This window comes from Doryrhamphus excisus, chromosome 12, assembly GCF_030265055.1.
Source record: "Doryrhamphus excisus isolate RoL2022-K1 chromosome 12, RoL_Dexc_1.0, whole genome shotgun sequence".
Classification (NCBI taxonomy): domain Eukaryota; kingdom Metazoa; phylum Chordata; class Actinopteri; order Syngnathiformes; family Syngnathidae; genus Doryrhamphus; species Doryrhamphus excisus.
Window position 1 is genome coordinate 12,045,716 of NC_080477.1, and position 27,971 is coordinate 12,073,686.

The 27,971-nt window shown below is 39.1% G+C and overlaps 1 protein-coding gene across 5 annotated transcripts; it reads left to right on the forward strand.

The window, feature by feature from the left end:
- The first annotated feature begins 176 nt into the window (after window positions 1-176).
- On the forward strand, window positions 177-27,470 carry nfat5b (nuclear factor of activated T cells 5b). Of its 5 annotated transcripts, none has more exons than XM_058089216.1 (14): window positions 177-233; window positions 388-495; window positions 10,871-10,993; window positions 13,870-14,500; window positions 15,674-15,863; window positions 16,259-16,449; window positions 16,819-16,991; window positions 17,532-17,666; window positions 17,737-17,789; window positions 19,404-19,536; window positions 20,735-20,800; window positions 21,314-21,417; window positions 21,695-23,450; window positions 23,835-27,470. In XM_058089216.1, exons 2-14 carry the CDS (start codon window positions 423-425, stop codon window positions 24,074-24,076), a joined length of 3,870 nt encoding a protein of 1,289 aa, XP_057945199.1. In that variant the 5' UTR covers window positions 177-233; window positions 388-422; the 3' UTR covers window positions 24,077-27,470. The 5 variants fall into 5 exon arrangements, with proteins under 5 accessions (XP_057945199.1, XP_057945200.1, XP_057945198.1 ...); XM_058089217.1 differs by lacking the exon at window positions 177-233 and adding an exon at window positions 4,037-4,117 and having other exon boundaries at window positions 240-495; XM_058089218.1 differs by lacking the exon at window positions 177-233 and adding an exon at window positions 12,919-12,981 and having other exon boundaries at window positions 469-495.
- Window positions 27,471-27,971: the final 501 nt, after the last annotated feature.

A 27,971-nucleotide genomic window follows, 5' to 3' on the forward strand; every position in this document is an offset into this window, starting at 1 on the left:
ATTAATCAGCTTTACTGTATTTATTTTCAGACGTGCTGAATTGTGAAAAGTATGTTCAAAATAAACTAAACTATTGCACGATTGCACAAGTGTACCTAATGAAGTGGCTGTTGGTGATGTGACGTATTGCGTCACCTGTGTGGGCGTGGCTTCTTAAAGTGTCACACTAACCGACTCGTCCGCGGCTTCCTCGGAAGACCAAGGGGCGGAGGCGAGGGTGTGTTTTTGTGTGGGTGAGTAGCGAGGTGACAGCAGATACAGTTAGCAAGCAAAAACTACACGGTCACGGCGAGTGGACGCAAGTTTGGACATTTTTTTTCCTGTTTGAGTTACCAACGCAAAGGGGACAGACGGAACTGTGACGTCACGCTTGTGTTTTTTTACCAGACATTGTCCGGTTTCCGCTGTCGTGAGGGATTGCGATGCCCTCTGACTTTGTCGCACTCTTCAGCGGGGAGCTCGACGTGACTTTTCCCGGATCCTTGCACTTCACAGGTAACAAAAGTCCCATTTGACGCTTAATGTTGAATTTATTTGGGCGATGGCACCTGTATGGTCAAAACGACCTCCCCCCACCCCTAAAAAGCCCCTATCTGCTAGCTCACACCGGTCAGACCAGTTTGGTTTATGTTATTGGAAAGCAGTGCCGTACTTTCTGTGGGTAGTTTGTGCTTCGGTCTCCCTTCGGGGCATCACACTTTCTTGAAGAGGGGCGCTAGTTGGCCAATAAACATAAAGTGAGTGTTCTGCATGGGGGCCTAAACAAGCCCTCAGGTGAGGGTTAGCAGTAGGTGCTAGTAAGAACCTCTGTTTGTATTCATGAAGTCAGTGTCCAGTTTCATGTTTACATGCATATATACATGCAAACATCCAATAGTGAGGTGCAGAAGTCAGACCAGATCTAATCTAACAGATACATTTAAACTGAATGTGTGCAGGTTAATATTGGGATACTCCATGAATGCAAATTTTTGTTTTCATGTATTTAGTCAGTTATTTTTAGCTCCAGAATAATTTATATGCTCCTGGTAGCCAAGAATGGTGTGTCAATTATGCAACCAATTTGTGCAGACTTTGTCCATATGAAAACATGTGTTATACAGTAAAGGTAATGCATGTAATGGCTTTCCATCTGTTCTGTGAAGTTTTCTGTCACAATTGCAAAAGCGGACATCTCTAAATAGTTTTCTCCTATTGACACCCAACCTAAGCCTGGTCAATCATTAAAGGGCTGGCTGCCTGGTGTGTAAACCTTGGCTTAAATCGCTGTATTAATATTGACTCTGCTGTGTTAAGCAAACTTGGTGGCATGCGCTTCAAAATACTTGATTGCCTAGAAATGTTGTTGATATCTGATGTTAAAAAGAAAAAACAAAGCGGAGGGAAAACATCAGATTAGGCCTTATGGGGATTTAGTAGTACAATGATCCTGTATTTTCTGCCATGAACTCGTTGGTAGCTAAACAGAAAATATGAAAAGCCGGCTTCTAAATGTAGTTGGTAAGGGAACATTATTGCCATCGCTGTGTTGTCCTTTGCTCCATTAACGTGACTTTCTCTAAAGTTCACTTCCCGAAACAACCACGTGAATGTGCCTAAACTTGCTCTATTTTTGTACTTTCTCCTCCTGTCACTCACTCATTTACACTAACAAATCCGTACACACATTTATTCAACTAATCTGACAAAGATTTGCCTTTTAAGTGAAGTTCTTGTTGTACAAACATTATTTTATGTTGACGTGATGCAAAGAAAGTGGTGTGGATTGTCTGTCATCGCTACCTTCTTTTCAATCTAATTGATTAACCATTAACTTTAAACAAACCCCAGTTAAAAGACAAATCTGTTCAGGTCAAAATATCACCTCCTCTGGTATTTACTGCACACTTGTGACTTTGTTTCAGCCGCAAAATTCAATATATGGTTTGGAGTGGTTTAACCTGTTGTGGAAATCTGATCTCTATGTCGGAACCTTAAAGGCCAAAAACAATCAATTCAAATTTGTTTGGCTTACGTGGTGGCATCACAGACCTTTTATTACCTGTACAGACAATGTTTTACATAACATTTTAACAGAACTTTCATGAAATCCTCCCTTAATTTAAATTGTGTTAAATGCTAATACATGAAGTATTTCATCGGTACATCATTGCTAGCAATCAAGTTTTTGCGTGACCTTTCAGCCATATAATTTGACTTGCATATCTTGGTTAGTTTCAACATTTTATGACTTTTTGGTCTCCTGGTCTTTTGTAATGATATAATGATGAGTCTGCACTTGCCCGAAGTCTATAATGACAAAGACAACATCTTGGGTTCATGAGAGGATCTTGCATTGTGCATTATTAGTAGTGTTGTTCATTTTCTGCAGCCTACCAGATGCATCTGTTTGTGAAAAAAAGAAACAGTCTATTGTCTCCCTGTCTGTTTTTAATTAGCTACATATGGCTGATGTTTGAATTTCTCAAATCACCACATAATCGTATTTGCCTTTTGAAATAATTACTTTTTTGGAAAGTGTTGGGAGCAAAATAACTTTTCTGAGCATCTATTTTTTTATGTGTAATTATGTATTTTCGTATCATTGTCTTGAGTGGTACAGTTGTGCTTTATGTAAATCTTAACATAGACATTTTGTACACAAGGTTCTTGTCCAATTCGGAATCAGCTTCCTGTCATATGGCAGTGGAATTGTCAATTATTTGTGAAAAACCCAGAGGACCTGTGAGGTTGAACATCACACCTTCACGTTTCCTTCCACAGCAAGATGCATCTGACGATATTAAATATTAAATGAGCGGACTCTTGGCCCTTTCCATTGGCAGATGAGAAGCTGCAGTGAAGGTGTCAACTCATGTCCTTGCTGCAATCCAATGCAATTGTCCATTTTGAAAGAAACCCTTGCCTTAGGGGTGCTGTTTGTGTTATTGTCATTGATGTTGACCAACAATTCTCAGAGGGTTATTTCGGCATTGGTTGGTGATCCCGGTTGGGAGACGTCAAGAGGGTTGGGTTTTGATTAGGGATGTCTCGATCCACATTTTTGGCTTCCAACCTGATTTTTTCTTAGTCTTCGGATCGGATCCCAATTTGTACCAATCCTTTTTTTTATATATTAAGTTTTTGTTGCAAACATAAATTTGTGGAATTGAATATGGTCATGAAAATAGCGCTTCAAAGCATTGAAAATAATGTGCGTAAGTATTTCTAAATTTACTTTTGTATGACACAGCATGACCAGCAATATTGTTTGGCTTTTCCACAAATCTGTGCAAGTCAGGTCCCTAATTCAATAAGAAGTCCATCCAATAAAAGATAAAATGGGTGTGTGAAATAGCTTTAGGGTATGACTATGACTAATCATTTGACATTTGTGATTTAGAATGACGGCAGTCAGTGGAGAGATAAACAAGCTTGGATAAACGTGCCTCCTGCAGTTTTGTCCCTGTCCTTTTGTTTATTCTGCACTCCCATAACATTAGTGTGAATCCTCACCTGCTCGGTTACACTCTCTTCAACGCAACAGTAATTTATTGACGGTCCCTACTATTAACAACCAGCGGTTAGAGCGGCACTTCCTGTGCGAGCTCCCCGCGCCATGACGTAACAGTCCGGGCACAGTGAGGAGGAACTACCACTGTAGTTAGGACCCTAATATCCAACGTCCAAAGTGAAACTAACTTTACCACAGTACACCATGGTGGCGGGTGTCGATTGGCAACCAGCTTTGAAGCCTATTAACGCACCTACCATAAAACTGGATCGGCCCGATCTTGTGGCAGGAACCGATATTATCCAATCTTCAAAATCGGGACATCTGTATAGTTTTGGAAAACGAGGGCAGTCATACACATCTTGGTCCACTGTCTCATCATCGAGGCCACACTTCCTGCAGATGGTGTCCACCACCTGCTTTACCTTGGCGAGCAAATAGTTATGGTGATTGCTGCTTTGAAATTGACTGACACTCATCTGTTCCTTGCATGTTAGTTCTATCTTGTTCCTTCAATCTATTGTCTCCCCTCGTTTGCCATAGACTTGTCGGAGAAGGTCATGGGGCAGTAGGATGGCCAAAAGTCACCCTCCATATCTCAGCCATCGATGATGCCAATTGGTGGTAGGTTAGCTTAGACTCCTTCTCGTGCTTACAAAAACCCGTACTCCGTTTTAATCGTCACTGTCACATTGATATTGGTTTACAAAGACAACACTACAACAGACCCTCTCAGTTACATTTATAAATAGTTTTTCCTATCGGAAATCAGTGTGTCCCTGAGGTGTACAGCTTTGGGAAGGTCTGGTCACAGTGAGGATAAGACTGCAACATTTTGACAACATGAAAAAAAACAAAAAAACAAGAGCATGCGTGCGGCATAGCCAAGTCACAGAATAACTAGCATATGATTGCTCCTCATGTATATATGATATCTGTTACATTTTATAAAGTAAAATCAATAGAAATACCCCAACACCCGCAGCACGTTTGCTCAAATCGATGTGTCATATACAGTGGTATGAAAATGTTTGGGCACCCCTGATAATTTTCAATATTTTCCTTTATAAATCACTGGTTGTTGGGATCAGCAATTTCAGTTAAATATATCAAATATCAGACCAACACAGTGATAGATGAGAAGTGAAATGAAGTTTATAGGATTTACAGAAAGTATGCAATAATTAAACAAAAGTAGATGTGGGCACCCTTTTTCTATTGATAGGAATACCTTTAGCACTAATTATTGGAGCAAAAAAAATTGTTTGGTAAGCTAGATTGACGCTACATACACAAGCGAAGCCAATCATTAGAAAGGGTATTTAAGGCATACGGGCAATTGCAAGTTGTTCTCCTCTTTCTATCTTCTCTGAAGAGTAGCATCATGGTAGCCTCAAAACAATTGTCAAGTGACCTGAGAGCACAGATTGTTCGACATCATGGTTTAGGGGATAGCATCTTTTACTTTAAAATGTGCATGTTTTTGCTGGACTTTTTGACAACTTGAGTCACATTTTCCCCCTTAACACTCCCTGTTGGGACTGCTTCTTTTGTAATAAGTGGCAAAACAAAGAAAAAGCAGAATTAATCCTTCGATGCTTGCTTAGTTTAACATATTTTCTTTCGTTTATCTTAAGATTTTAAGATTTTGAAGTTTTAGAATTAAATACAAAAATGAATAAAAATCACCACCATATTGTCATGAGAAGACTGTCATGTCAACATTTCCAAACACACAACTAACATTGTTTTAACTTCTTAATTTTGGTAGAAAACTGTGGTACACTATCAGCGCAAAATAAGGTGTGAGTTGCTTGTGGTGTTTTTAATCTGCTTTGGGTGAACAGTGGAGACCTTGGTCACAGTGGTGTGTTTTGTCGGTGTACTGTAGTACTTATCAGTGTGAGTGTGATAAATGAGCTGCACCGACTTTGAGCATCAAATGTCTTTTAAAAACAAAACAAGTTACACAATAAAGTCACTGTTGGCCAAGAGATTCCTCTGTTTTTATTACTAGAAATGCAAGTTGTACAACATTAACCAACACAGTCTTGAAAAATCTCAGTCATGCATATGCAGCCCGCTATCTGCCCGTAGGCATATTCCTTCATGTTGAACACCATTTTCAGCAACTTGATGTTCATTTGTGATGCCTCTTGTGAGCTAAGTCATTTTGGACAAAAATCTGGGATGCAAAAATCTTTCATTATCTTCTGTCTTTGTCTTTCTTTTTTTCTGTGTCAGCTTGAAAAACCTTGGCAGAAGGACAAAGGTGTTTTAAGGTGTGATCTGTGCGACCTTGAAGGCGCCACAGTAGCCCGGTAGTAAAATCATAGCAGTTAAAAGTAGAGAGCTGTTGAGTGTGTTATTGTCGACTTGTAAGGTGATAACCATCATCAAGACAATCCTGTTTCTGTTTTGAAAGGGATGGGGGTGTGTATGGGGGCATTGACCCATTTTATGCGCACAAAAAATACAGTAGCTATACTAACTTTAAAGGCATGTCTCAGAATCAACCTGATTATTAGGTCATATAAACACATAAATGGGAAAATAAACCTTTGCTCATGCTAAGCATTACCGGAACTTCTTTCCTGGGGAAAGCTCATAGCAATGATTGCTGCTTCCGTCCATAACAACAGCACAGAGAGAGGTTTGATGCCACTAATCATGGCAGACTTTGTGACAGCTGACACCACCAATTACATTTTACTTTTACTCCTCTGATACCGCTGTGTTATTTGCTTTTAAAGCCGTGATTGTTTTGAGATGTTGACTGGCATTCTTGCTGTTCTCTTATGACTTCCCGAGTGCTCTAGGACTGAATATGATCATACCTCTGTGAGCTTAACGTTCACACATTCACTTACCACCTTTACAATCTTTATTTCTTATTTCTTATTTCTTTATTATTTTACAATCTTAATTTCTTCATTTAGGTCACTTTTGCACACAACGTTTTGTAACAAATCCACGTCGGTGTTGACTCAATTAAACAGTTTGCATAGTCACTTGATGATGTCATGCTGTTGGTGAATGTGTCTTTGTTGCTAAAGGCTTTTCCTGTTGCTTCAGCACCACCGTCCTCTGAATCAGACAGAAATGGCTCATCTGACACAAGACACGCACGTATGCGTGCATTTGTGTTTGAATAGAATTTAATTCCACAGCTTTTTCAAGTCCAGCATTCATGTTGGGCTTGATATTTCGTCCCTCCTTTTTCTAGAAGGCGCCACCATTCAAATGTGTTCTGACGGTAGCTATAATTGCGTTTTTTTATGGGTAATGTTTTAAGTAACATATATTCAGTAACTACGAATGTGAATAAATTGGTAATTTAACTGTTATATCCGCTTTTGATTTTTGTTTCTGCTAATCTAATGTACAATTTGTAATTCCTCTTACTTAATACCCTCCAGCACATCACTCAGTATAAAAACAGTCACAGAGCAAACCTTTTTCACTGCAGCCCCATCTGCTACATCTGGCTTTTCACTGTCCAATTTTATGGAATGTAATTATAAAAGATCTCTACTTCAAAAATGAGGGGTAGATTCCAGTTTAGAGGAAATCAACATGGAAGAAAAAGGAATGTTTTGTAATCTATACTTTGTTTGACCAAAATGTGTAATAACATTAATCATTTTAATACCAACTAGATTATGTCAGTAGACATTGTGTGTGAATTCTCTGAAAAGCTGAAGCAAAAGTGAAATGCTTTTAAAAAGTATAAAAGTTGAAATGGAGAATGATTGTAGGAGTTGATTGTAGGAACCTGAAGAGCTGAAGCTGGACTGAAATGCTGTGGAAATATGCTGAAAAGTAGGGTTAGTCTTACTTTCTTACAAATGTAAGACTACTGCGGAAGTTGAGCTTCACACAGGAACTTAACTGGCAACCTCTGCAATGGGAACCAGGCACTCTTCCGCCTGAGCCATGTCACACGTGTGCAATTACCAGAATGGAGGTAGTAGTACAGGTTGCCAAATAGTACCCATTCACTTTCAATGCAAACATTTTCAACAGAAAACATGAACTTACACCGGGGAATATTTTGTGTAGTCTGCGCTCACAGAGCTGGCTAGCTGTAGCTAGTAGCTAGTGGCCCCACCTGCACAAAGAGGCTGAATGAGATGAGAGCCCACTCTGTAAGTTCATTCGAAATATAGAACCAATGCGCACAGAGTGAACCCTCTTTTCATCCAGCCTGTGTCACAGAGAGAACTGACACATATCAATTTATCGTGCGTCATAATCATCTGTTTTTTTTTTTGATCGTTTAAGTTGATTTATCCATTTTCATTACAGGCCTAGACTTGAATGAAAACCTGACCCATACACCAGTTAACCTTGAACATCGTATCAATGCCATTGTTGTCACCCTGTGGTACTATCCCTAAAAGATAATCTATAGTTAAATTTTACAAAAAAGATATCGCATCTTATTTTTTTTTTAGTTAAATTGGATTATTCGCTTTTGTTTGCTCACAAGAATCAAGCTGACTTGTGTGTTGAGCTGTGTTGCTATAGAGCCCTTGGCAGTCTTTGTGTAGGCTTGGCTGTAAACATTTTAGGGTTGTTGTACAAGGTTTGCTGCAGAAGTCTTACTATCCTCAGGTATTATGACGTAGTGATCCATATTTTGCTAGGTTTGAGGTACTTTCTTTGAGCTCATTTAAAAATGCATAATGGGTCATTCTAAATTCCACACGTTGGATAACACAATCCTGCTCTACAAGTTAAAATACATATATGTGTCTATGATACTGCAAAACAAGACAGTAGAGAGAGTGGGAAGATTGTGGACTGGAGAAGGGGTTTAATCAGTCACTCATCCAAAAAACGTGCCACGCCCCAGGTGTCGGGACTAGTAAGAGCAAGCAGCAGGAATGTGAACGAAATGAATGGCAGTATAAGTCCTTCCATTCATTTGGTGAGTGCCTCTCTCTTGTTTTTGTGTGTGTTTTTTTACATCAATCCTGCACCACTTACCAGAACACAACATATCAAGGATGTGATGATAAAATGAATAATGAATGCATAGTGCTCATGTAAAGCAGTAATAGTGCTCAGTAAAGCAGGAGTGTCAAACACAATTCAATTCAATTTTGAAAGTAAAAAAAAATCATCAAAGTGCTATTCTTAAAACATGCACTTGGGGCAGCACTGTATTAGCCAGAGCAGAGGGGTGTATTGTTTTAATCAGAGTAGATGAAGAGGCACAAAGGACTGTTCATTCACAGAAATAAACGAGAAACCTGAATATAATACAGTAGTTGGTGCCACTATGAGATGGTGAAGAATACAATATTTTGCAAGGACAACTGAGGAGAGAGAAGCTCATTTTTCACTTGGAGCCAAGAGGTCAGCGAAGTATCAAAGCATGAAAGTCGTATTCTGACAGTGACTTTGTTACATCATGCATGATGACATCATGCATGATGAAGGCTGCAGAACATGCGTGTTCTAAGAAGTGACAAACATTTGACAACATTTGTCAGATGAAGAATAGGTTCATAGGAGGATATACTGAACTACTGTATGAACAGATTTAAACAGGTAGTGGAAATACAGAGTTAAGTAATTTCTTGCATTTTCTGTTGCAATTGATGAGATCACTGACATGACAGATATTGCTCAACTGGCTATATGTATTTGTCTCCTCCTTCAGACCAACAGATGGTTTAAAAAAAAAGTCTACATACAGATTGCACTCAAAGAATGCAGTTCTGTGAAAATGAATTGTTGTTGTCGAAATAGTAACAAAATGTGCAATTTAAAGTCACAGCTTTTATTGTTCAAGTTTTAAGTATGTAATTTTAAAGTATTTTTCAGTTCCAGTTGAAGTTTTTTTTGTACTTGTGCACATTGTCTTGAGAAATCTGACACTATTAATGATGTTTTGTGAAAGGATATTTCATTAAATATGACATTTTTCTAATGTATTTATGCTTTTTTGCATGTACACAGAGGGGAAAATTGGACTTATTGTTATGTATAGGTAATTATATTGTGATTGTATTGCGCCGGCTCACTTGACATCTAATTTGGCTGTATGTGGTCCCTAAACCAAAATGAGTATGAGTACCCCAGCTTTAAAGCAAAGGGAAAGAGTAAAAAAAATACCCACGTGAGCAACATACCCGAGTGTGTATCTTTTAAGTTAGACTGCAATCCCTTATGATATGTGAGACTGTGTGCGTCAGTGCGTCCATGCTAAGGTGCCATGCCAAACATTAGATGATGTGGTTCGTTGTTTATATACTTGGTGGGAAAAGGAGAGAGGTTTGTCACGTGGGAATGAAGAATTGCACTCTGTCTGCTTACAAAGAAACAAACCAAGTTTTTACTATTTCAAAACATCCAGGGCTTGTGGAAACACTTTGAACAGTCCAGCCAGTGATGCGAGACCACTGAGTGGAGGGAAGTGTACATATTTTCTGCCAGTGCGGTTGGCAATGTGTTTACAGGAAAGGCTGCCCACTTGGAGCACATGTTTCTGCATGTGCTCTCTACGAATGAGCCCCCCAAAAGTGGAGATGGAGATATAGGGAGTGTTTTTGTACAGGTGGTGGTTGACATCTCAGCACATGTATGAGAACTTGGGAAATGGGCAGCATAGCCGCACTCAAACCTCCACTCTTGGGTTCATTGCTAAGTAAAAGAATTAAGCCTCCTTTCTGGGAACCAGCATTCCCTGCTCATCTGCTTTGAGCTGTAAGAGACTACAGAGCTTTGGGAATCATGAGACATTGGCTGCTTTCAGTATATCCCAGGTTTGAGTTTTGGACGCAGTGAGAGGTAACAATGGGAGGGTTTAAGTGTCTGATATACACACCAAACCCCTAGGGCTCAGCTGCAAGTAATTAAAGCTGGCAGTTGGTAAGGGGGAGAGTCGGGCAACTGTAATGGCTGCTCTAGCGCCGTACCATAATATTTGGATGATGAATCAGGCTGCTAGTAAACCGTCTGTCATGCTGTTGACCCAAGGCTTTCTCTTCTCCATGTGAGAGGCATGGAGAGGACAGGGAAAAGCGTTGTGCAACCCTGCTGGCTGTTTGTAATAAGATCTGTTTTTGTTCACACGCTTCAGTTGCTATGCTATTTTGATTTGAGTTTGATCTCGTTAGACTGGACCCCAGAGGACATCTCTAAAGATATTATCTTAGCTTTCTAACAAAGGTTTTGTTGCTTATAGATCAGAAATTTTATCTGGTAATACTTGAGGGATACATTACATACACACTCAATGAGGTGGTTCTCCATCTCATGTCAGCTTTTGCCTGTCTGTCACCATTATTTGTTGGCTACAATTGCATCTACTTCAGTGACTTCGCCTCCCGTTGTTATAGGTTTATTTTTTCTCTTCTCCCCCAGAATCAGTATATGATCTTCTGCCCAGAGAGCTGGAGTTTCCTTCTACTATCCAGCAGAACCTAAAAACGATGAGCCAAACCAGTGGTGGAGAGGCTGGACTTCCTTCAGCTGCTTTAGATTCTGGTAAGATCCTAATTTCTCCCTTTTTTTTTGATTCAGATCGATTTTGTTCATTCCCCAACACAAAACAACATATTTCTTCTATGGAATATCTGCACATGGGAAGAAAAAAGTATTGCCTGTGAATATATATGTAAGTGATCCCACTTTGTAGGCCTGCTATCTACAACGTCCTTCTACATTATGAAAAAAACACATTTGCATGATTTTAGGGGATATATATTTAACGAGAGTAGTTCTAAATACTAGGCAGGTGGATAATATCACTCTGACGGCAATGTTTAATTTTGTTTGTTTAGGGTTTGTTTGTATGCATAAGTATGTTTCCTGTGGATGAAGTGACTTACCTCTTGTCTGGTGGGCTTGGGTGAAAGGTTATGTTGAACTTGTGATTAAACAGTTGTTCCATTAGTCAGATGTTTTATGGTTACCATCAGATTCACTCATCATTAGTGTGTGAATTGTCAGATTTGAAATTTTTAATTCTTGTATGTAGTTAGATCTAATAATCACTGTTGCATTCCAGCGTGATAGTTTCACAAGGGAAAACATCTATGGCTGCGGAACAACAATAGTGGTTGGAGAATGAAAAAATAGTGCTTCACTCCCCACATTCTTGTCTTTATTCTTCCACTCATGCATATATGGGTTCCACAAAAACATGTCACATGTCGTCAGAAGTAATTACACAACAGGTTAGGGTTTTGCTGGAGAAAATATGCACAAAAAAACCCGTATTACAGCTTTTACACTTTGTCTACCATGAGTTACCTAATGGATGTGTGCTAGTTGTTTACTCACTGTGGCTGCACTTTAATTTGATTTTGAAATAATAATTAAAAATATAGCTTTGATTTTAATGTGAAGGGCGGACCACTGTTGCACAAATGCACATTGAGTTTACATTGTGTTAAAAAGGCTGATGGTTTATTTGATAACATTTGTGAGCACAGTGCTATGGAGCTGACCATCCCTGTGATGGGTGAGTGTATATACTGTATTTTGTGAAAACAATAAGTTGTTTAAAAGTCTTGTAAACCAATTAGTCCATTTGACACTATTTCTAAGACTATTCCATGCAAGTAAATGGTCATGGCCAGGTAACAATAATAAGTGTATGTGCTTCCTTTCAAAGAACAAAGCAGCTACCTGGACCACCAAAACCACTTACACAGAAAGATAAAGTGCACAAACAAATATGAGGACAACTACTAGAAAATAGATGACTCTCAACTTGCACAGATTCAGTCCCTGTGCCACCATTGAAAAGATGACTTTGAAATGGAAGTTTTTATAGGTAGAGTTGCCAAGAAAGACTAATAAAAGGAAAAGCAAGAACAATAGACAACATTCCTTAGTCTAGCCTGATACTCCAGTGAATATGATTGCCACATTAAAACAACAGTATTTGACTGAATGAATGTATTTGATGAGTTTAGTACATTCTTTCTTGTGCTCATGAACAGGATGAATGCTAAAAAGTGGATGGTGGCTTCTTAACCCATCTGACCAGTTGTTGCTGTTGTTGCTCTCTGACACTTGTCCCTATTTTCTAGTTTAAGTGATGCTTTGTTGACATTTCTCATGTCTTTGTTGACATTTTTGGCTGTGATGTTTTTTTTACTGTGCCTCTGTCTCTGACTTTGTCTCTCCATTAACAGTTTGCTACGTTTGCAAAGTAATAAATCCCAAAACAGTCCATAATGCCAGGTCCAATTTGACTTTGTTTATAGTCTGCAAGTTAACCCCACTCTTCCCCACTATTCATACATCTCATTGTGCTTTCTAAATTACAGTGTGCCGGCATGCTGGAGCAACATTTTTTTTTGTATAAACAAAACCATTGTTTTATTTTTCCATAAAAAAATCTGACAACAATTTTACTGTTCAGCCCCTATTGCTCATTCGCTGTCTCATTTTTATTCCAGGAAGTTCCCTCTGAAGCAGGGAGTGTCTGCATATAAAATGGTCTGCAGTTCTCTGCTTCATAGGTCAGAAGCTTGTTTATTTTGTCTCTGTGGCTCCAATCCCAACCAGTTTTTGACCTTAACAGCAAAACACAAAAATTAACCAAAATATAAGCTCCCATAACTGGCATGCACCACTGTGCACATTTTGACTGCATTTATTTTACGCTGTCAACTTTTAGAGATTTTATTCTATGTTACTTTTTCACCCTTTTTTAGTAAAAAAAAAAACCCAAAAACAATGCTTTATTTTTTTGTACACACCTAAATATCATCAGCACTGCTGATACTGTGTTGTATGATGGTTTGCAATTTTCATGCCCTTCACTTAGGCAAAAACCCGGATGGTGATACTGTCACTGAGGGTGGCGGAGTTGGAGGGAATGCAAGCGTAATTGCATACTATCATGCTCAGTTGTAGTACTCTAGCAAAGTAGAAAGATTTTTAAACTTGGAATGCAATTACAATTTTAGAAAATAGAACATATTATGCTCCATTTACTATTTTTATCTAAAATCTCCTAAACTAAATCACTTCGATAACAAGACTTCTACATGAGCAGAGAGAAAATAGTTATTTTATGCAGGCACTTCTTATGGGTACTGCAGGTGGACATGCTTCTCTAATCATTCACGACACTGTAGAGTTGGGCTTGAGATTTAAGAACAACTCAGTACTCAGTTCAGTTATCGCCCCAAACACAAGTCCAAGTCGTTCTTAAAATTAATGATGTCATCCAGTTGATAGAAGCATTCGCCATGCACATAGCACAAGAGCCATGAAAATGGGAAACATTTCAAGGTGTTGAACAAAAGATACAAACAAAAGTTTAAGACTCCACAAATATTAACATCTGTAGGATTTGAATTTCACTATTTGAGATATTGACTTTTCAATTATTTGCACTGTAGATGGCATGTCCTCCTCTATGACCATGGATGGCCCCCGCAGTGCTTTTTCCACCTCTTCTAGCTCTACCAAGCATTGCAGTTCTTCAACCCCTGACCAGGACCCAGTTCACAGTGGCAATGCTGACACAGAGGACAGCAGGAGATGCAGGACAATATCAGAGATTCTTGGTGCCGAAGGCGGGAGTAGTAACAGCAACGGCGGTGGTCATTGCTTGGCCACGAATGAGGCTGGAGGAGAGAGAGGAGCGGCAACCCAGGAGGACCAGCCATATCTGCATATGATGCCACCGAAGCGTCGCACTGAATTGAACATCTCTCCGCCTCCGCAAGATCTACTTAGTGATAGTCGCATGTCCTGTCAAGCAGAATCAACGTTGGACCCCGAGCACAGCAACAACATCTGGATGGATGACTCTCTCTCCAACTTCAGTATCATGAGCACAACCTCTTACAATGACAACACAGAAGTGCCACGAAAGTCACGTAAACGTACCCCACGACAAAGGCCGGGGCCCAAGTCTATACCTGCCAGCGAAGCTAGCATGGATATTTTTGATGCTGACAGCGCCAAAGGCCCACACTTCGTTCTTTCCCAGCTAGGCACTGACAACAAGTCTGGACAAAAAGGAAGGTTTGTAAAGCTGTACAAATAATATATGTGTATAGATGTATAGATTTGTGAAAAATGCCATTGACAGTCGGTTTGCACAATGTGTTCTATACACAGCTAGGCCCATTTACATCATTCTGTCAAAGGACACAATAGACAATTACATTGTGTTACAATTACTAGGGTGTCATTAAATTTGGTCTACAAAAATGAGACAATACAAGATCTTTACTTCTAAGAATAGTACAATGAAATCAATCTTAAAATATATACAACAATATATTGCAATCTACTAATATAAGTTTTAATATGTTACGCTTTTCTGCTCTGTGGATGCTACTGGCCCCGCCTCCACCAACATAGACAAAGACACTTTATGACTGACAAACTGGCTAACTCCGTTTGTGTTGTTGTTCAATGGAACAAAGGTGCCAAGGTGCTGAAACCAATGCACAGAGTGAACTCTCCTCCTGCCTGTTTGGAAGAAAGAGATGAGGAAAACAGACATGCACGCACATGGCGATATATTGAGGCCGGCAAAATGATCAAGTTCATTTTACTTTATTGTGTTATTGTGACTGTTAACTTATTATCATCCCAGGGCTAGTGCCCCCAATACATTTTTTTTCTGAAGGAGATATCACATTTTAATCTTGCGAGCTGTTTAGAGAGCGCTTGCGCTGCAACAAACTTCCTGCTGTAATCAGTAACCAGTAAGCTATGCGCATGTACGCAACAAGGGATTAGTTGAGGCACAAAAGCAGTGCTTGGAAAAGCATATCATTTCACTCACTGGTTCAACAGGAATATTCATTCATTCATTTATTAATTTTCTACCGCTCATCCTCACGAGGGTCGCGGGGGTGCTGGAGCCTATCAACAGGAATATTTTTTTTTGCAATTTAAATCCAACTGTTTAAATGCATCTCTTTAAATTTGTTCGAGAATGCATTGTTTTCATTCTCATGGACATTCGCGCAATCATCTTATTCGGCCTTAAATGTTTGATTTCTAATTGTGACAAATAAGAGTTTTATTTATCAAATATGTTCTCTTAAACCACTATTGGTAACGTGGTAGACATGGGTGGTGTTCTCATATTTTTGTAATAAGGTCATTCAAACAAGAGGCAGCCACAGACAATAAAATATGTAAGAAGGTCTTTGTTGTGACTTTTCTCTGTCTGCTCTTCAGTTCACAAGAAGCTCTTCAGACACCTCGTCAGAAAGCTGGAGTTCTGTCAATGCAGTACCCACCCAAAAGTGAAGGGAAGGAGCTGAAGATCCTCATTCAGCCCGAGTCTCAGCACCGGGCTCGCTATCTGACCGAAGGCAGTAGAGGGTCTGTGAAGGACCGCACGCAGCAGGGCTTCCCTACCATAAAGGTATGATGGACAGACAGACAGCCTGGTGAGAAACTACATTCAGAGGTCAAGGAATGTTTGTGCGGCTCACAGATCTGCAAAACATTTCTATCTCTTGTAGACATGATGTATGGACAATGCTGTTTGAAAGCAAGAAACGTTTATGTGTCTCGGTTGGAAAACTAGGTGTGAAACAGATTATCAACCAACCTAATGTAGTTTAGCTAAAACTCAGATTTTACAAAGGAATAGATGCCAGATACTGTTTGATCCAGGTTGAAATATTTCATTTCAACATGTTCTTTCCTTGATGAAATTATGCCAGCACTTGCAGAAGTCTCTTATTATCTTTATGTAACATTTACTTACTGAGGAAGCAAGTTGAAAAGCGTACAGCATTTGTTATTGTTTTACAGCTGGAGGGTGTGAATGACCATGTGGTTTTGCAAGTGTTTGTGGGAAATGATGCTGGACGTGTGAAACCTCATGGATTTTACCAAGCTTGCCGTGTGACTGGCCGCAACACCACAGCCTGCAAGGAGGTGGATATTGGGGGAACGACTGTCATTGAAGTCCCCTTGGATCCAAGTACCAACATGACCTTAGCGTATGTACTTGTATGTATATGTGTGCACACATTATGGCTTCAAAGGGTTTTAATGTTAAACGACAAACGGGGACCACATGTTTTTTGGCGTGTTAACTTCACATGCATTTCTCTCTGCCAGTAGTTAACTTACATAACTTCAGAACATAAAAACATTGTATTGGATGAAAATTGAATGCAGAAAGGGTAATGATTTGCTGTCTTTTAAGTTTGAAACCTAGTTTAACCTTCTTATTCCTTGTATCAGTTAAATCACAACTTTAAAAGTGTAATTTAGTGTACTATGCAAGCAAAGAAGTGATCAGCAATTTATTAACATTTTTATATTGACAAAATTGTATATTTGTACATTTGTACATTTTTTTGCAGTGTGGATTGTGTTGGAATCTTGAAGCTCAGAAATGCTGATGTGGAGGCTCGCATTGGGGTGGCTGGGTCTAAAAAGAAAAGTACACGTGCGAGGCTAGTGTTTCGGGTCAACATCCCACGTCAAGATGGCTCAGTGCTCACACTTCAAACACCATCATCTTCAATCCTTTGCAGTAAGTGAAACTTTTTGTTTTGTAATATTTATTCATGGAGCCAAAGACAGTGGATATGAGGTGAGACACGAATATATATATTATACAAAATACTGAAGGTGAGCAGTTAACCGATTTTCTTCTGGAAAGGAAAGTTTAATATAGCTTTGGGTCAGAAGACTTATTAGTATTTGGAGGTATTGTGTTTAAATTTCCTTATATTCATGTGATATGTGATAATACAAACAGTGGGAGGGTGTGGTGAGTTTTATAAACAGGAAAGAGGCTTCCAGCCATAATGTTTCTGTGTGAGTTGATTGAGGAGCAATAAGGAAAGTACAAAAACAGTAGAGGCTATCTATTGTTAATACTGAGACAACATGCATTGCAGTTGTATGTTTCCACAAGCTTGTGTGTTTGTATGGTGTATTTTGGTCATAAAAATGGTTCATGAAATACAAACACACACACATATTTAACTGAAATTGCTGATCCAAACAACCAGCGATTACCAGGGGTGCCCAAACTTTTTCATAGCACTGTACCTGCTCTTGTTAACAGCCCAGCCAGCAGGCGTACCTGAGATTCTGAAGAAGTCACTGCACAGCTGTTCAGTGAGGGGTGGAGAGGAGGTCTTCATCATTGGCAAAAACTTTCTCAAAGATGCCAAAGTCATATTTCAAGAAAATATCTCTGGTAAGAAATACCTTTTAAAATGTGATATTTTGCAGTCCAGGACACCTGTGACACAATCTTCTCTTTTTAGATGAAAAATCCTGGAAGGAAGAGGCTGAAATTGACATGGAGTTGTTTCACCAGGTTAGAACTGATTGTTGTTTTTTATTATCTCAATCACCACACAAATCGGTGATTGAGAAGTAATCGTTTTAAATGGGTGCTAGTTCAAAGGTTTCAGTCGTCATTTTGTATTCTGACCTAAATATTCCACCTCGGAGGTGTGTTCATTATGTGTTAACAGTTTTGACCTTTGCTTTTGTAAACAAAATGATATGAAGGCTATGTACAGCTTTCGTTTAAATAGGTATTCCCTCTAAGATCAGCACATGGTTTGAAAGTCAACAAACGAATTAAAGGACAAATTCAAAGTCACAATTTAAAAATAAACCAGTCTATATTATTATTTTTTTAATATAGTCAAAGGTGCCTGTGACAAGTGATGAATAAGAGCTCATGAGTGGCATGAATGGCAAGGATATCCTCAGAGTTGGTGACTGACCTTAAAATGATTTCCCGGTCCTTAAGTTAAAATCTTTGTTCCCGGACAGGAAACCTATTTTGTCTGAGGGTATTGTGCAGATTTCACCATGTGCTGCCTAGTGTGACTCAATACTGTGTTGTGTTCAGAGTTTGTTGTACTATACTCCTGAGAGTAATAAATATGTGTAGTTCTTTGCTAAAAATATTTTTAAGGTTTTTTTTTTTCGTTTTTTTTTTTTTACAATTTGAAAGCTCTCTCTAGAACAGTACTTCTCAATTATGTTCTCTCATGCCAAAACTTTTTCATGACCAATTTGAAATACTATTGAGAAACTGATAATACCTATTTATTTATCTGTACTGTACAGACTGAACTCAAAACTGAAACAAAATTTTTATATTCAAGAGTAGGGCTGCAGATATCGAATAATTTAGTAATCGAGTATTGTACTGAAATTTGTGGTGATTAATCGAGTAAAAAAAAAATTATTGGTTAGAGAGAAATAATGTATTCACAAGTAAAAATAAAACATTTTTAGAGCTATATAAACTATATTCAATTTGACTGCATGCACAAGAAACACTTCTTGAGGGAGTCTAACTGTTGTGAATGAATCCGGCAAACAAAGATTAAATTCAAATGAAATGGTATATTATAAATCTTTTGGAAAAGGGGTAAGTGGGTAACAATTAAACAGCCAATCAAAAAATAAACAGAAAAACACAGCTTTTACTTAAGTTGCTGGGTATAATTTGTTAGTAAGGAAAATAATACTCGCTTTAGGTGCAAAACCAAGCTTTGCACAAAAAAAAAAAGACCTGTAAACAACAGAAAATATGCATCGGTATTTAATATTGTCAAAAAACGGGATCCTCTGCGTGAGTGACATACGTGTGTTAGTGACATAAGCGATTCCTAATAATCAAATAGTAAATAATAAAAAGTACTTGAATTATTCGAATAACCTTTGCAGCCCGATTCAAGAGTCAAATCGAATGCTGAGTACGATACATTCATACATGTTGGCACATCTGCACTAATAATGAAAGTCCTCCTTACCTCTCACGCCCCCCACAGTTCACCCCCACTATGTGAGAAGTACTGTTCTAGACATAAAGGAGTAAAATTCATTCTGTTCAAAAATGTTTCACTCATCAACTACTCTGTATAATGTTATTTGTTCGTCTTGTCTGAATTCCATGCAACATCACAAGAATCATTTGATAGTGAAGGTTCCACCATACCAAAACCAAGCCATCACATCTGCGGTGTGCGTGGGTATATACGTGGTCACCAATGCTGGAAGATCCCATGATGTTCAGCCATTTACGTACAACCCAGATTCAGGTTTGTTCCTGTCTGTTTCATTACACAACACTAACGTGCAACATTTTTTTAGTGTCTTTACTCTATATTGTAGTCTACATTCAGCACTCAAGTTCATTACACTTCATTTCACTTTTGCCATTTCACCCCCTCTCTCAGGTTATTAATGTAACCAAAACTGAACTTGATTTTCTTACAGCAAACAAAATGTGATTTAGCATGTTGTTCCTTTCCAGATTGCTTGACCTTGTCTGCTTTGCTATGCTGTCCAGACATGTGCATCTATCACTGATGGTGCAGACACAAACAGGGACCAATTACTTCGCCTCCAATTGCACTACATTATTAATACAGTAGGAAGTAAAAATAAAAACACTTTATTGTTGTTTAAATTAGTACCGTTGTTTTGTTGGCTACTCCATCCATCTCTGAGAAGAAAATTTATATATTACATATTTTATATAAGAATACATTTGGGATTCTTGTGTGTTGATTGATGTTATTTTGGGAAAGATTTAATTTATTTTCTGTTCAAGGCACTTCTTTTTTGCTCTGTAGCTGATGTAATGTGAATTATTACTACACCGAGGTGGGGAGAACCACAGTCAACAGTTCAAGGAGTGCGTTCGCCCGCTGTGGCGTGGACAGCCAATGTACACAATGTACTTTTAAACTTCCAACACACTCGCTCCTTTCCTACCTTACCCATGCAAACTGGCAAGGTTTTCCTCTGTGCATGCAGAAAATAATTAGCATCACAGTTTTCTTGTTACGGGCTTTGTGTTCTGTCTGCTGGTTTGAATATGTGGAATATTAACCCGCCCGCCATTTCAATGAAGCTTATTGTGAGCTCTGATGTTGCTCTGCTTGCTAAGCAGAGTGTTATTTTTTGCCAATAGAATGTTTAAGCGGCTCAGTACTACCGTAACTGCATTTTGCATTCAATTTGAATTTTGGGGAACTATGCAGAGGAAACGCATCTCTGACCCTGTCCGACAGCACCAGGAGTGTAGCAACAAATTCTGGGCCCCCATACATAACCCTCCTTAAGGGTTAAGCTGATTTTTTCCCCCCATTTCCACGTCCCTGGACAGCATAGCCATGAGTTTGAAAATTGGAAAGCTGTTCATTGAATATTGACAATAAATTTCTGCAGTGTACTATTTGTTATTTGGTTTTGTTGAGATTTTAGTTGAGCTGTGATATTCTTCTGTTGCAGCAAATACGGAAATTTTTGTGAAGAAAGAGATTCCCTCTCCAGTGAAGTGTTCCTTTGATGACCAAGGTAATGTTTTTGTATCTTCTTTCTCAAATGTTCTATATTTATGATTAGAGCTTATGCTGTGTTTTTTGTGTTTTTTTTTTTAACATTTTATTTAGATAAACAAAATGGCAGCTATACAAACTATATTTATGAGCTAATATATATTGTTATGCTCTCATGAATGAATGAATTAATTAATTACTTTGCCTGCCAAGATGGAGGATTATACTATTTTCCCAAGCTCACCAAGAGGTGATGAGACTTTTACAACTAAGTATCAAACTTTTTTCTGAAGAAGAATTAAGTGCTTCACATACAGATAAAAATGTACTTCATATACAGATAAAAAAGGTAAGAACACAAATGGTTTTCAGTTAATAAAAAACAATTAACCAAATAATTTTGAGCCTATAAGATGTCACATCTTATACTGAACAGCCAATGAAGTCTGCATACTGCTTTTGTTGTTATATTACTTCTGTGTTACAATATGTTTTTATTGTCATCATAATATTTCTATTTTACATGTTGCAGTTCTAAATACTACCTTGATGCCTCCGCTGTTGCCTCAAGTAAAGAAAGAAGATGTGACTCCAATGGAGGTCACCAACAACCTGCAATCCTCTGGGGTGTTCAAGGTGAAGAATTATAACCTGAAATCCGTGTTTTAGGCTCACACCAGCTCCATGTGGTGCAGCTCCGTCTCCGGCGGAAAGAATCCGTTTGGGGTCTAATTTTCTGGTCAAGCTGTGGGTTTCTGCAGCCAGAGCGGAGCTCGCCATTGCGTTTTCCGGAGTCAGTGTGGGTGGCTCTTTGCGGCAAGCCTGACTAGATCTGGACCGGAGCGCAAAAATATTTCATAACAAAGAAAAGCTATTTGACTTGAAATGCTTTTGTTCTTCTTAATTGTTCCAGCGGCAGACTCTGGACCTGTGTCCAGTGCAGCAGAACCCAGATAGGCCTCCCGGCCATCAGAATAAGAACAGAGAATTTACCAACACAATGATCCAGCCTTCAGGCGATTCTGACAAAAGCCAGGCCCCTGTTTTTTCCAATACAGAGCCCTTAAATGCAATCCAGAAGCAGGAGCAGGCCACCAGCTCTTTCTCTGTGCCTGCAGACTCGATACTCCTGCAAGGATCCTCGCAGTTCCTCATAGAGCCAATAGTGGGTCTTGGGCCGGAGAGCCAAGTCAGCAGTTCAGGGTCTGTGGGGGGGCTATGTGGTGATCCAGCGCCTCAACAGCAGCAAATGTCTATGTTCCCTTCAGATAGAGTGGCGCAGTTAGGGGAAGCGGTTAGGCAGCTTAAGCCTCAAGGATTTTGTAATTTGCCACTTCAGAAGAACAACTCAATGACCAACCAACAACAACAACACATTCAGCATCAACAGATACAAAACCAGCAAATTCAACAGCAACGGCAGCAAATTCAGCATCAACAACAGCATATTCAGCAGCAGCAGCAGGCTCTGGAGACTCTACAACAGCAGATAATTCAGATCCAGCATATGAGTGTGGAACAGCAGAGCTCCTCGCCAGGTGTTGTGCCAAACCAAGGATCTCTTTTCCAGCAGACTCAGCAGCAGCAGCAGCAACAACAACAACATGCAACTCTCTTTCAGCAGACCAATGAACTACTTCCTATTCAGACTAACTTCCTCCAGCAGACACCCTCACAGCCCTCACCTCCAGCGTTCCACAATCCCAATCCTTTGGCTAAAACCCAAGATTCACAGGGGGGTCTGTTTCACAGCCAGAAACCCTCTCACACTCAAGAGCAGGTGCAGGCTGCACTTTTCCAAAACAACATGACAGTGCTACAGTCCCCAGACCAGCAGGCCTCGCCCCCAAGTCTTTTCCTTCCCCAGTCATCTCTTTCATCTCAGCTTACAAATAGTGGCAGCCAGCAGCAGCAGCAGCAACTGGCCTTCCTCAACGCTCTGCAGACGCCTGCACCCGAGCAACAAACAGTATTTCAGGCTCCAAGCCAGCTCTCTCCCATTCAGCAAGGTGTGCCAATGGACCAACAGCAGCCTTCCCGGACGCAACCCCTCTCCCAAACAACTCAGCAGCAATCTGTGTTTCAGAACATCTCTCAGCATCCGGCTGCAAACACACTATCTGCAGGTCCGCAGCAACAACCCCAGGCTGGTCTACTATTCTGCAACCCGCTGTCCACTACAGACCAGGCATCCAGTATCCTGTTCAGCAGTCAGGGGCAGATTCCTCCATTGACCAGCAGCAGTGTAGTTTCCCCAGAGCCCCAGAACCCTTCTCTGCTTTTCTCTCAAGCCGGCATGGGAACAGGAAATCAGCAAGACCGCTCTGAGCCCATGGCCTTAAGTAACCCCAATAATACACACCAACAAGTGCTGTTTCAGGATCAGCAACCAATGCAGCTTGGACCAACAATCAGCAATAGGCAAGAGCAATCTGTGGGACTTTTCATGGCTCAGCCAAACATGACTTCCCTGCAGGGCGGACTGGTTGTTCAGGAGCTCACACAGTCAGGAATGTATGGCTCGCAGAATGGTGTGGCAAACCTCCAGACGACCACCTCTTCACCTGTCCAGCAGCCGGGGACGCTGTTTCAGTCTACAGTCAGTGGGACCATCAACCAGCCCAGCCAGCCTACACAACCTGAACTCTTCCTTTTTGGAATTCCAAACGGTAAGGTATTTTGCTGTTCCAGCTGTTGTGATAACCGTGACATAATTTGAATGAAAATGAACTAATTAAGTTACTAAAGCTTGGTTGGTGCTGCCAAAGTGGTCACTGTTGATGCAGGCGCTCTAGTTTCTCAAATCTCGCTTCAGTGTGTCTGCCTCAAGGCCTGCCCCTGGTCGGGAATGCAAGGAAAACCTTGCCAGTCAGACCTGTAGTAGGCATCCGACATATATTTTTAGCCAATTGTTAGCCTTTGAAAATATTCAAACATATATAGATTGGTTACTGTGACTTTTTATATCAATTGCAAAACATAGTATATTGATAGTCTTGTGTGTTAAGTCTGGAAGCAAGTCTAACCATCCTCATCTCTTCTTCACTTTTCAGAATGTGGTCATCTGATGAATGCATCAGGAAACACGTTGTCGGATCAGATCATAGCCATCAGCCAGTCTGGCCAGAACCAAAGAGAGAGCGAGGCCCGGCTTCAGTCGCTCCTCAGCCAGTCGTTGTCACAGTCGGTGACAGGGCAGAGCAGCATGAACGCCTCCCAGAACATGGAGAAGATTGATGACCTGCTGGTCAGCTGCTTGCAAGAGCCGGGCAGCAGCTTAACTCGTTCATACTAATTATATATTTCATTATTATTATATTATCAAATGTAAATGAAGAGTCAAATTGTTTTTATATATAAAGATTTATTGGAAGCTTTTTTTGTCTGAGCAATGGAATGGTCTTCTGACCAATTAACATTGGATTTGGTTTTTGAAGAAACACTGACTTTAAAGCATTATTTGCCAAACAGAAACGTCTCCTTGTTAGCACCTTAAGGTGAACTAGATCTGAGTGTTCTGAGTTGGATTTTGTAATGAAAGTATTGCTTAAAAGGGGTGTCACGAGACACCCGGTTCACATGACGAGATGATACCCATGATTGGGTCTACAAGACGATACAACATTTACTTGTAAGAAAAGTTTACTTTTAAGAAAAGTACAATGAAAACATTTTTAAAAATCCAATCTACTAATATTTCTACTCCGTTACACTCTTCTGCACTCTATTTGTATGCTCCTCCATCGACATAGACTGTATGACTGACAAAGGGCATACTCCGTTCTTGCTGTTGTTCGATGGAACAAACACGCCAAAGGTGCTGAAACCAGAATGAACTCTTTTCCTGCCTGTTTGGGGGCGGATTAGGAAAACACACACATGCGCATGGCAATGTACAGTATGTTCATTTTCATTTATCCTGTAATGAATTCACTTATTTATTATCATACCAGGCCTCGTGCCAATCTTGTCATGTTTCAATATCGTGAGATCTTGTGACACCCCTATTGCTTAATGAACTAATTGTGTTCTTGAAGGTGTGTAGATGTGACCCTAAAATCATCCTATACTCCTCTCTTTGTTTCCAGGAGTTATGGGAGTGTATGGCAGTAAAAGACTGGAGAATGATGAACATGTTGGTAGTATGGTTTGAAAATAGCACAGAAAGTTTACCAAGAGAAGGAGAAGAGCAAAGAATTAAATGATATAGACCAATGTTGACGAATGGTGAGTTCAGAGCATGACTTGAGACAAAAATGCGTTTTTTAAAATGTGTTATTTTGGCACAGATTTGTGATATACTGTAACAAACTATAATTTAACTTTCCCCACTTGGTTTTGTCTCATTCATTTGCTAGCCAAACTATCCCATATCCCAAAATGTTCAACTAACTGAGGAATATTTTAAACGAATGTGTCAAAGTAGTAACATTTTTATGAGATTGCATATACTACAAATAATAGAACGTCAAGTACTTTAATATCGTGTCAAACTGTAATAGTGATAGAATCACTCAGCGTCAGGTACGCATAACCTAGAATTGTAGTATTCCTATGGTTCAGAAACTTGCCTATTCCAGGAAGGAATGTTTTCCGTGCTGTTTCTGCTCACAAGATTTTGAGAATGTATGCTTTTAAGAATTTTGACTGTGGGTGCAGCTTTTTGTATTCCGAGATATCTTTGCAATTTGCCTGGGAATCGCACAAGCTTGTGCCTGAGATGAGACCCACCTAACCAACGATGGGTGGCCTGTTTTCTGGCCAGATATACTAAAGTATATAAAGCTGTCCTTGTGCCAGCCAATTTATTTTCAACACTGAGCTTTAGGACTCAATCATGGCTCCTTCACACCACAGGAATAGAGCTGGATCTATGCATGTTCAGGTGCTCACATACAGTATAGGCTCCCTTTCATATTTCCAATTGGCCAGAGGTCTGTTCATTAATCCTTTCTTAATGTACTGTAACTAGCCAATGTTAACACTAAAATGTCTATATTAACAGTCTACTTCATTCATTCTTGGAGAATCGACTAGTGTTGGCTTGTTTTGTGTAAATCCTGATGATGGGCCAGTTTTATGGCTTTCTTTTTTTCTATCTTGCCATTTAATACATATAAAAAAATATCTCCCATCAAATACCAAGGTCCTTCTCTCTTTTTATTCCTGCTCCAATGTTTTTTTTCATATTTGTGTGAACAATTAAGGGGCTGGTCTCTGACAAAATACTCATGGCAGTACAGTATCTCAAATTTCTTGTTTTTGTGTGCACTGTTTGTAAGAAATGCAGCCTAGCGTGGTTACAAGTACTCACTTTGTGTGATGTATATGTGTAACTTTGACTACTGTGACTCATGGTGTGTTATATTCATTTGGGCAGAGTTGAGTGTTCAGTGGAACACCTGACAGCTACAGTATGTACAGTATGTCATTGGCTCTTGTGAATGTGAAGAACTAAGGTTGCCAGTGTTGAATATTTATGATTGTGTTTGTTTTTGTTTCTCCAGAAAGTCTGAGTCTTCTGAAGCATACAGTATATAATTTATTTGTGTCACTCTCAATACTCTCTGTAGTTGTGTTTGTATTTGTGACCGGTCCCTTTGGTGTGTATTAGTGATGCAATATGACAGAGAAAAGTGCCTTTTCTTCCAAATAATAACACATATTGTACATTGCTGCATCCAAGTAAATTCTGGTGATTTAAGTAGGTAATTTAATGTAAAACTTTTTCAATCAATTATAACTGGACTTGCTGGCACTGTGATGTCTTTTCAAAGAGGAACTTTCAGTATTATAACTTTTACACAGATAGGGGTCAGTGTAGCAAGAGTACTCAATGTGATTGGTTTCTTTCAATAGAACAAGGTGTTTAATAGGAATAGACAGATTTGTCTTTGTTTTGTCTAACAGCGAACTTTCTCTGCTAGTAAAAATGAGTTCTCAATAACTAAGTTGCAAGCCAAGTGATGTTTAATGTGCTAATAATGTTCTACCGCAAAGATCAGATAAATATGGTCATTGTGTTGTGCAATTTTCATCCTGAATCTAACCTATTTGTACTCATGTATACAGTGCATTTATGTCAAACCTCATGGATGCACATATTTTCTGAAACTGCTATGCAGCTACATATACTGTAAATGTAGATTCGTTAGTTTTTGACGATGTATTTTTCTATATAGCCGCTTTTAATATTACAAGGTAACCAAAGTTTTTCATTCCATTATTTATGCTTGATGTCTGAACTGGGAAATTTCCAACACATTTCTATTCTCTTCTTGCGTGTATGTTTTTATGTGCATGTTTGCATTCTATTTAGGCTCTGTGTTTACCAGACTAGTGGTGTTTGATCTCTTTTGATTGCTCTCAGGGCTTTAGGTAATGGGACCAGGAAAATAAATCAGTGCACACTGGATTCAATCGCATTTCATTTTTAATTCTTAGGGGGCAAAGCAGGATATGTTGTTTGGTAATTAACAATGTCTTTTTCTTCACATATCTTTGACAAATTTAAAGTCTCCCAACACAATGTAAGCACTCCCGCCCCCCCCAGTTCACCAACGTGTTTTAAGGAAATAGATTTTGTTTTCAAACTATGTGAACAACTATTAAATGACGGCTTAAAAATTGTTCAGCTTTTGTTGGGATTATTTTTACTGTAAATTTATCTAATCTGTATTAAACATATATACTTTTATTATATCGTTTCTTGGCCTTTATTTTATAATGTTTTTTGTGTATTGCATTGGTTGGTTTTCTTAGCTGTCTCAGGAAATGCCTGTTATGACAAATATGACAAAAGAAATTCCAGGTTAACAGCAGAAAAAGTACAGTAGAATAAAAATGTAGTCTTTCTATTCTTTTTTATAATTGTAATTGCATATGATTCAGTATATTGTATATTTCACGTAAGTGTGAATTAGCACCTGTGCAATGAAGAATTTTTTTTTTTACAGTTTTTTTTCTTTAGTGTGTTATGCATTACTATTGATAGTACATGTTTAATTAATTGAATTATACAGAAATCTTATCAAGTCTTGTCAAATTTAAAGACTAGAAGTGTTATACTGTATCTACCAGCTGTCGTCCTTCGTTTAGTAGCAAACATTGTTTTCAAAAATTCCCGACAGACTCTGAATGCATCACCTAATTATTGCATTTCTTCATTTTGTGAACAATATTGATGGGTA